The following is a 10998-nucleotide window of genomic DNA, read 5'->3' on the forward strand; positions in this document are numbered from 1 at the left end:
AAAATTAATATTATTCTCTATATTATTTTTTGAATATTTTTAACTAATAATTTCTCTATTTGCTTTAATTATTTCATTTTTCTTATTTTGACATAAGTTGCCTTCTAGTACTTTTTTTCTTTTCATAAAATTTTAAAATGAGGTTATATATATATATATAACAAAAAAGATTAAGTGGCCGGTCTGATTGTTATGTGGACAAATCATCATTCACGTGGCAACTTTATCTATTTTACTAATTTAAAATTTCTTCTATTTTTAAAATATATTTTTTTGGAACATTTAGTCCAATTAAGATAAACTCACAAGTTGACAGTCAAAGCTCTTAACTAACAGATCAAGATGAACTGCCTTATTTAGATTTATATATAATATCATTTCAAAATTTTATCTTTTCTTTTATGGGAGTATTGGCTCTATTAGCACGGAGTTATCGAGCAAGCTGTTGGCAAATGAAAGTACAGATAAAACTTTGAAATCAACTTAATCCTTTTAAGGAGAGACCACCACCATTAGCCACCAACCACCAGATTGACAATCCCTTATAAAGACGGCTCTCTTCTTTAACCAACCAACATCTCATTAATCATTGAAGAAACTATTGAGTTTTTTTCCTTATCATTTTTCTTTACTCTCCACATTTCTTATTGAAGAACTTGCGGGGTCATCATGGATGACATCAACTTGAGTGCTCCTTCTCTAATGGATATTTGGTCGAAAAGAGTCTACAAGAATGCAACCGATGGCTCCTTCGATCTACCAGACTTGGATTTCGCAGATGTTTCGATAATATGCTTGGATCTCAGTGATGAGCGCAGTTCAATAATTTACTCATTCGAAGCATATTTGGACAACCCCTTCACCTTCTCCCTCCCCACCGTTGTGTTGCAAATAGTCCTTATCACGATCATGTCTCGTGTCATTTACTACATCCTTCGTCCCATCAAGCAGCCTCGTGTCGTCTGTGACATTATAGTAAGAATAAGTGAATGTATTTTATGCGTTTTTAATGTTAATTTATATGTTATCATCTAACAAATGTTAAAAAATTTAATTTTTATGGTTAAAAAAAAGTTTTTTTTTTCTTCTATGAAAAAAATTTTGAGTTCTTCGTTCCCTTCTTAATGGAGGCATGCATTTCCAGGCCGGGATCCTCCTAAGCCCCAGCCTCATCGACCTCATATTCCCAGAGTACCTGTACATCATGTACCCCGACAATGAAATGCACATCAGCCGAACCTTAGCCGCCTTCGGCCTCATGTTCTACCTCTTCCTGATCGGCGTCAAAATGGATCCCAAAATCGTATTAAAATCCGGTAAAAAGGCCATCTTTATTGGATTATTCAGCTCACTCATCCCTTTCAGCCTAGTCGGCACCGCCACTTACTTCTTCCGCACGTCCATCGACGTCGGCATCGCCCGCGGCAAATTTCTCATATTCCTTGTCGCCGCCCTAACCATCACCGCCTTCCCCGTCGTCTCCGACATCCTCACCGAACTGAACCTCCTCAACTCCGAGCTCGGTCGCCTCGCAATGTCCGTCTCGATGGTCCACGGCATCTTGGGGTGGTTCTTCATGGCGCTTTTCACGGCGTTGAACCAAAGCCAGGGCGGCCTGAGCAAAGCCGCCAGGGCGTTGGGGTCAGTACTGCTTATGGTGTGCGTTATCGTGTTCTGTTTCCGGCCGTGGATGCTTTGGGTCGCGCGGCGGACGCCGAAGGGCGGGAGAGTGAGCAGCCTGCAGCTGCATGCGATCGTGGTTAGCGTGATCGTGATGGGCCTGGTGAGCGAGATGACGGGGGCGTCATTTGCCGACGGGCCGTTGATAATGGGGTTAATGGTGCCGGATGGTCCGCCATTGGGGACTGATTTGGTGGAGAGGATTGGGAATATGGCGAATGAGGTGATAATGCCGCTTGTGTTTACAGCGGCGGGAGCGGTCATGACGCCGTTGGTGGTGTTGCATTTGAGGAGGTGGATGGTGTTGATTATGCTGGTTTTAATGGCGTATGGGTCAAAGTTGCTAGCGACTATCGGGCCGGCGATGTACTGCAAGATTTCCTTTCGGAAGGCGTTTATATTGGGGCTTATGATGAATTTTCAGGGCGTGATAGAGTTGATTACTTACATGAATTTCCAGAATGGATCTGTAAGTTTTTGCCTTTTTAGTAAAATTGATTACACAAATTTCCTTTGGTAAAAAATATGTCATCGACAGCTGCTGGACGACGAGAGCTACACGTTGCTGGTATTCACCATCATCGTCATCACCTCCGTCGCTACTCCGCTCGTAAAACATCTGTACAACCCCCTCGGCCACGATCTCGTCGGCAGAAGAGACATTCAGCACCTCAGACCCGACGCAGAGATCCGCATCTTAGCTTGCCTGCTCAACGAGGACCACATTCCCAGCATATTAGGCCTCCTCGAAGCCGCAAGCCCGACGACTCCGATCTGCGTCTACGTTCTCCACCTCGTAGAGCTGACCGGTCGAGCTAACTCCACTCTCATAGCCCACAAGAACAAGAAGGGCTTCATCAATCCCAGCAACATGGACCGCCTCCACAACGCCTTCATCCACTATGAGCAGAACAAGCAGGGGATCGTCGCCGTCCAGCCCTTCACAACCATCGCGCCTTTCAAGACCATGCATCAGGACATTTGCTCGCTTGCCGGCGATAAAAGCGCCGCTATCATCATCCTCCCTTTGCCTGGCAAGGATGCCTCCGGCGGCTTCAGTGAACAGGACCAGGCCTTCCGGACCAACATCCCCCATATCCTTTCAAAGGTAACTTCAATTCATTATTGTTATTATTGTAGAAGTTAATACTTCTTGAACAGCAGTGAAAGACCGAGAAGGAAGAAGACAGAACTTGAACTTTTATTATTATTTTTCCTTACCTACATACAAGCGGCTGAAGCCTATATATAATCTATTCTAGTGTTAGTAGAGTACACGTGTAAGTTGATCATTGGTACAATATACAAAGTAATATAAATAACTTCCTTAACAATTATTCCAAAATCATGAAAACAATCCACATATGATGAATGGTGCAGGCGCCATGCTCGGTGGGGCTTCTGGTGCACATGGGCCTGACCGTCACAGTGCTTTCTACGCCGGCGAACTTCCAGCATCACATCGGACTACTCTTCTGGGGTGGACCGGATGACCGCGAGTCTCTTTCCTACGCGGCGCGCATGGCGCGACACACCGGCGTAACTCTAACGGTCACCAGGTTCTTCTCATCCAGCTCCATGAGTTCGAATGAAAAAGAGGCGCAGATGGACAACGAGGTAATCGAGACTTTTCGGAAGGAGAACTCCGACAATCTACGCGCCTCTATGAATGAGGTCTTCGTGAACGATATGGAGCAGACAATATCGGCTATCCGCAACTTCAGCCGCGTAGGCTACGACCTCATCATGGTCGGTCGCCGGCTTTCATGGAATTCGATACTTAATGATGAGCTGGAGGAGTGGAGCGAGTTCCCGGAGCTGGGGGTTGTCGGTGACATCATCGCATCGTCGGATTTTGAGTCGGAGTTTTTGATTCTCGTCGTGCAACAGGGGCCGTGATTCCGCGAACGCTTTTTGGATTGGCAAGACAATACAGTGCGGTGAGACTCTCCTGTTGGAGGAATTATTCTTTTGCGGAGGTCGAATACCGTCTAAAGATCAATCAGAATGAACAATATCATCCTCTACTCAGTATCCAGCTCGGTACTGCGGCTCGGTACTGCTCGGTACCCAGCTCGGCATTGCTGACGTGATGCATTTTGATTGATCTGCGAAAGATAAACTCTTTTCGACGTCGGCTTAGAATAATTTCTCCCCTAGTTGAGATCTCTTCACAATTGTGCTTTGCTTTTGACTATTTAGATATTGGTTATAAATTATTATGGCCAAATTATAAGAAGGGTCAAATTTTCTAAGAAAATAAGCATACAAATTATGTTTAATAATTAGTTTAAAAAGGAGAGAAAATGGAGGGGAGAAATCCGTTTTGTATAAAAACCAGATTAAGAAAGAAATCGGATTTCACGCCCGCCATAATTCCTTCCTCCCATTCAATGCCTATGATATGCTAAATATGTCCACCCGTGATCAATTAGCCTCATGAATTAGAAATTTATGTCTTGATTTCTGTCCCCCGCCCTCTATATATTTGACGAACACAGAAGCTCATGTGTTTTAGAAGAATTCAGTCAAGAGAAAACTCTATGAAGAATCATCTACAAGTTTTCAAGATAATTTTATTTAATGTAATGTTATGTTGCTCGATCATATAAATTAGATATTGATTGTAAATTTGAGACATCTTTAAGAATATGATGGAATGATATTTTGATTTTGAGATTGCTTGTATTTTTTAGAAATATTGTTGTTGTTTAGGACATAGGTGAGATATGTTGATTTTGAAAATGCTTGCATTTTTAAGAAATATTTGTTGATGATATAGCTGAGATCTGAGCAAACAGAGGTGGAGCCTACCTTAATTTTTAGGGAAGACAAGTTATACAAAACATTTTTCTTTTTAAAACATTGATATTGGTTAACTATAGTGTAAATTTGTTGTAGAAGAAAATTATGGAATTATGTTCATTAAAAATTTGTTGAATCTATTTTTATCAATTTCTAAGTGATTAAGTTATTTATACAAATGATGTCAGAATAGAAAAAATATTAGATCAGATATCTCAATAATTTATTTTTTATAAATGGAATGATTTGTGAAATAAGTACTAATATAAATTATATTGACATATATTTTTCAGATTATGTAACATACATTATAAAATTAGTATTTTTTTTGTTAATGTTTGCACCTAAGCCGGGACGTCTTAGAAAATATGAATTTATTATGATTTAGGTTAAGATTAAGCTTGATATATCATCAAAAAATTATCTTGATCAGGCGCTAATCTCGAGGCAAAATCAAGTCGTTCAAAAATTAAGTCTGGGATCACCTGAACTCCGATTTCAGTAAACTTACAATCGAACTGATCGTCTCCGAAATACGAACCCAACGACACCAAACTCAACTCAATCCAAGCTAAAATGAGTCCAAATCAAAAACCCAAAGCGCTATTGGAAAGTTCAAACCGCAATTTGAGTTACCAAACGGTTCCCAAATATGACGTGCTTATAGTCAGATCAAGCATCTCGATGAGACGAATCCAACGAGCCCAAGATCGCCAAATTCCGACATCATTAAGACATTCAAATATCTGGCGAACGGTCCACGATCAAGGGATTCAATATCGGCCGTCCATTCAAACCACTCCCGATTCGCCCTTGATCGTACCTATTTACAGGCCATGTCACTCCATAAATCTATAAATAGACCCCTCATTTCTCTTGTGAGGGGGGCCAATCAAAAAAAGAAGAGAAGAAGGAAGAAGAAGAGAAAGATTGGAGGGAAGAAACTTCTCCACGACCACTGTCGGAATTCAACTATAAATACTAGTGGATTCATTCAAACTGGGCTAGATCCCGTGATTTTTCCTCTTTTTAGGGGTTTTTCACGTAAAAATCTTGGTGTCTCCTTTAATGTTGCATCCTCTCTCTTATTTGATTGCGTGCCAGATTTTCGTACAACACTAAGACACTAAACTTTATATTTCTCTACCGCCGCGAATACTCAGGACGCAACAAGCTTACAAATTTATTATGTTTGCACCTGATATATTTATATATATATAACTGGCAGAAAGAGCTTTTATATAACCTTAACCGACTAATTAGTAATTAGTATGGTAAGTACACATGAAATATTTTCTTTAGTAAAAAAATATTAATTAGGCAATTTGTATATAAACTGAAGCTCTATCATGCTTCATATTTAGGCTAAGTTTATGATGAATGCATCTCTTTCTGATTCATGTCATGAGTATTCGATAAATCTTATGCTAGTAGTCAATTACCTAACTGAACCTTCAACTTCTCTTGTCTAAGACTTGGGACCTAGAAATGACAGTGTTTAATAAGATTACAATTTTTAGATATCTTGGGTCTATTGTTTAGAGTAATGGTGAAATAGACGAAGATATTATTAGTAGAATTCAAGTTGGATGGTTGAAGTGCAGGAATGTATTGAGCTTGTTGTGTGATAGAAAAGCTCTTCTCAAACTTAAAGAAAAGTTCTATAAGATTGTGGTGAGACATACAATGCTTTTTGGTGCAAAGGCAGACCTAAAAATACTTGGTTAGAAAATATTAGAAATTACCGTTCTTTATTAGATTTTAATGAAAAATTGACTCTTAAAAAGACAATGGAGAAAAATGCAAGACGGTTTACAATTAAGATTTTATGTAAGTCAATGACTTATTTTTTGTAGATGCAAATAATAAATCAGAGATTATAACTTAAACAAAAATGTATTGATTTAATAAATTGATAAGAAATTTAATAATCATTATAATTAGAATTACAGTTATGTGTGCTTTGAATAATTTTTTTAAAAAAAAACCCTCGAAAGTTAGTAGCAAATTATGCAAAAGAAACTTGATCAATAAATGAAAATACCAAAATAAGAAATTCAAGATTCTTGTCAATATACAATAACAACTAGCCTTTATACCACGTGGGGTCGAATACATGAAAAAGTTTTCTCCATTTCTTCATATTAAGAGTCAAATTATCATTTAATTATAATAAAAATTATCTTGTTAATACTTAATAACCAAGTTTTTTTAAGTCTATTTCTACATTTCTTAACATTGATTAGAACTAATACATTGACGATTTATGTGACCAAATCATTTAAATGACTCTCTAATCATATATGCCACTGAAGCTACTCCAACCTTTCCACATAAGTACTAATTGCACATCCAATCACTAAGAAAATAAGATTGTTAATATAAGAAAACAAATCCCCACAAAAGTCAATTGTTGCAATTATATGATAGTCGAAGTAATCACACATCCAATTTGCACAAAAAAGAAGAAGTAAATAATCAAAGATAATAAATTAGATGTCTCAAACCTTTTATTTATAGAGTGCTCAGTCCAAGATTTGAAGATAAAATTGACACATAATTAACTTGATTAATTATAGATAATCCCAAAATTCAGCTTGATAAACATAGAACATATTTAACGCCCAATAAAAATAAAACCCACCACATCTAAACATAGCGAGCTCAAAGTATATTAATCGCGGTTGAAATCACTCAAGCATTGCCCATTAATGAAATTGGCTGCATCAACACATTCAGGACATTGAATTTACTAAAGAAGATCCGCTCGTGTGCAAGTCAATGGAGCAAACACAAAAAAGATAATAAACAAGCACGACATCCCACGAAAAATCATCCAAACGATGTCCTATCCTAAAACGAATTGAGATGTTGTGTCTAGAACATCGAAAATACCTTTGAGGGACCACTCACAAGAAAATTTAGCGATCACCATAGAAAATGACGGATTACAAGCGCAACATTATGTGAAGTAGCACGAACAATGTCTATTTGTTAAATGAACTTTGCCATTACACCTAGAACATAAAAAATACTTAGAAAGGATACCCATATTGCATTGCGATTGCGTGATCTCAAAACTCAATATGGTTGAGGAGAATTTTTGGAGAGAGTGTGTGTGCGTGTGAGGAGAATTTTTGGAGAGAGAGTCAATTTTGAGCGACTACTATCTGCTTTCAACTATTGACCCAATTCAAAAAATTATCTTGTTTGAGATAGATTGCATTTTGTCTTTCTCGGTTTTTAAACAAAATTATGATTTTTTTATTTAATATATACTTTTTGTTGTCTAAAAATGAAGATAACTTCACAATGCAAAACTTTCATTGCATAACCTTCTGTATTGTATAGATATAATGATTCTGGATATTTGGGTATTTAAAAAAAATTATATTGGGATTTTGAAACGTTTTCCATTTTAATCGTCTGAAAAATAATTCTAACCTTAAAAAATAATATTAAATTATAATTAAAGCTTCAAAATAATGTTTTGAATAATATATGGTAAATTAGTCATATTGTGAAATAGTGTATTTTTGCTCAGTAATGTATTCTGCAGCTTACCGTTAAAATATTCGGTCAAATTCTGAAATGATTTTATTTATGTTTATTTTATCAGAATGCAACGAATTATATGATTATTTGTTTAAAATGTGTGAATTTGAGAAGATTAGGTATGTGTGGAGGAAGTTATATTATTGTGCTAATGTATATTCTGGTGTTAAATGTACATTCTGGTGCCAAATACATTATTGTGATATATGCACACATTATGTTCTAGTACTATATGCACATTCTATTTTGGTGTTGGGCATTGGAAGTCATAAGGGAATGTTTTCTGATATGCCAGCACGAGAGTCATAAGGTTCGGAATTATCTAAATTTCATTCTAATGGGAAATATAAGGGCATGAGAGAAATATATTATTTTCTACACTAATATATAAAATTATTTACTTTTCAAAATTGTTGTTTAAGTTTCTAATAATTGCAAGCACTACTATGCTTCATATAGTGACTGTTAAGAACTCATCTAAATGCTTAATAAATGATTCATTTTATAATTTAGATTGATGAGTGTGACATGTTGAGCTATGTTGGCTCGCACTTTGCCTGCATTCTGTTTCAGAGTCTAGGAAAAGAAAAGAGTCAGTTGAGTAACTGAATCAAGATCAAATCCATCTGAGTTTGTATAGGTATTTCTTTTTTTATTTTTGTATAATCATAGCCTGAGAAACATAAATTATTTTTTGCTTTGATATATGAAGTACTTATTTATTTATTTTCATGCATTGTTATTTAATTTTCTAATAACTACAAGCACTACTCTACTATGTAGAGTGACTACTAAGAACTACTTTAAACTCATCTAAATGCTTAATAAATGATTTATTTGGAAATATAGACCTGTGAGTGCGACCTACTGAGCTATTTTTGTTCATAATTTCTCTGCATTTTGTTTTATGGTCTGAGAAAGGGAAATAGCAAATTGAGTAGCTAAATTAAGATATAATATATCTGAGTCTGTATAAATATTTCTTTTCTGATTTTTGTACAATCATAGCTAGTTATTTAAATTATTTTGTTCCGTGTTTCAGTATATAGCCATGTATTGTAGTGTAAATGTTATATTTACATTTTGACGAGAAATTAAAAAAAAATATTAATGGGTTATTTTCTATATACTAGAAGTTATTAGTAGTTTTGTGGTATGATGTTTATTTTTTATATTATATTGGAAGAAATAAAGTCCGAATTGTTTCCCCAAAACTTCGATCTTGGGTTGGCCTAACGCAAGTTAACATGATATGACATATTCTGTCTGTGAGTTTTATTATGCTAGACTGTGACATTGGTTAGGTCAAATATCTTCTGTGAATAAGTAAACTATAGATCATATAATCTAGAATGACTGAACAATGGGATCTTGACCTGGTTCGTCATCATTCCTCCCATAATATGCTTTAAGTGAAAATGATGGTAAATTTTTAATCATAACCCAAAAAATATGAAAAACTAATGCTACTATATGCCAAGTACTAAGTACATATCTAATAACTAGCCTTAATCAAAAGTGCTATCTCATGATTGAAAAGGGTATTTAACCATATGGGCTTGCGCCTATGAGAAACCTGAACTTAGATCTTAAATTCATCACAAAATGAGGGCAAAATATCCTATGTTATGTCTTATCTCTAATCAATTTGTCTTAAAAAAATTTGACTCGGAACTTTATCCATTAAATCTTTCCTTGAACCACATGAAAAGGCCGAGCTCTAAATTTTTAGATCCCACAATTTTCTAGTGACTCCATAGGGAAATAAATAAGAGGTATGCAAAAAAGGAGAGGACTTTATCAAAGAATAAGTCAAACTCTCATGCAAATAACAAATATGACTAAGGAAAAATCAAATAAAAGCATATCTTCAAACATTCACTCTAGGTCTACAAAGTACCCTTATACGAAGCAACCTATGACTACCAATAAGAATCCTTCGGTTAGGTTAACTACCTTCTCTAACTAAGTAAACTAGGGATCATGAAAATCTAAGATGACAAAATCACGGCATTAGGTTCCTCATCATCCCCTTATCATTTGCTTTAAGTGACGAGTGATAAATTTCTAACCCTAAGCATCTAAATTTTTTATTATAATATGCTAGGTACTAAATATCTATCTAATAACTAACCTTAGTTGAAAGTGCTCTTTCATCACCATGAGGGATAATTAATCATAAGGGTTTGCATCTATGGGAAACCTAAACTCATATCTTAAAGCCCTCGCTAAATAAGAGCGATGAGAAACATGAACTAAGACTTTAGAGTATGCTAAATGAGAGCAAAATATCTATGTAGTACATTATCTCTAACCAATTTGTCTTCTAAAAATTTATCCCGAACTACAATCCATTAAAACTCTCCCTCAAATCACGTGAAGCGGCAAAAGCGCCAAATTTTAGAGCTCACACTACAATTAACTGCATACTTCATATGTTTTGCTATCATTAGTGAGCTTTTTTTGAAACAACTTTTGTCATGCTTTATTTTTAATGCATAGGAAATATGTTGAAAATTAACATCTTAACATGCACACTTACATATCACTAGGAACAAAACATGCTTAAGCTTTGTGACCACCAAGTATTTTGGCTCTGGGCATACGTAGTCAAACAAGGATAAAAACAACATGACTTCCATGCCACATGCTTACATCCCTCACATTATGTTGCCCTCATAATAAATGAAATAAAATTCATATGAGAGTTGATGAATTTGAGCCTGCGATGAGCTAAGAATGTTCTTAATTGAATGTTCTTGGTGCAAAAACTATACCACTTATTAAAATTGGAAGCTGCTAAGAAGACTCTAAGAAATGTTCTTTTGAAGATAAAAGAAGAAATAAAAAATAAAAATAAAAACAAGACTGTAAAATGATAGCATACCTTTTATATCTGACTACATTCCAGCCAAAACAGTTGGATAACAGAGAGCTTGCCATAGGTTTTTCACTATA

At 35.8% G+C, this 10998-nt stretch overlaps 1 protein-coding gene across 1 annotated transcript; it reads left to right on the plus strand.

Annotated features, from left to right (window-relative positions):
* The first annotated feature begins 669 nt into the window (after positions 1-669).
* Positions 670-3916, plus strand: LOC110104552 (cation/H(+) antiporter 15-like). Its single transcript, XM_020833708.2, has 4 exons — positions 670-975; positions 1145-2149; positions 2219-2788; positions 3061-3916. Exons 1-4 carry the CDS (start codon positions 670-672, stop codon positions 3577-3579), a joined length of 2400 nt encoding a protein of 799 aa, XP_020689367.1. The 3' UTR covers positions 3580-3916.
* The last annotated feature ends 7082 nt before the right edge of the window (positions 3917-10998 follow it).

Source organism: Dendrobium catenatum, unplaced genomic scaffold (genome assembly GCF_001605985.2).
Source record: "Dendrobium catenatum unplaced genomic scaffold, ASM160598v2 fragScaff_scaffold_655, whole genome shotgun sequence".
In the NCBI taxonomy this organism is placed as follows: Eukaryota; Viridiplantae; Streptophyta; class Magnoliopsida; order Asparagales; family Orchidaceae; genus Dendrobium; species Dendrobium catenatum.

What these genes read in the sequence shown, in the direction of transcription:
- LOC110104552 (XM_020833708.2), top strand. Translation starts at nt 670, where the DNA reads ATGGATGACATCAACTTGAGTGCTCCTTCTCTAATGGATATTTGGTCG. An exon ending in TGAATTTCCAGAATGGATCT is followed by an intron (nt 2,150 to 2,218) that starts GTAAGTTTTTGC and finishes TGTCATCGACAG; the next exon opens with CTGCTGGACGACGAGAGCTA. An exon ending in TCCCCCATATCCTTTCAAAG is followed by an intron (nt 2,789 to 3,060) that starts GTAACTTCAATT and finishes TGAATGGTGCAG; the next exon opens with GCGCCATGCTCGGTGGGGCT.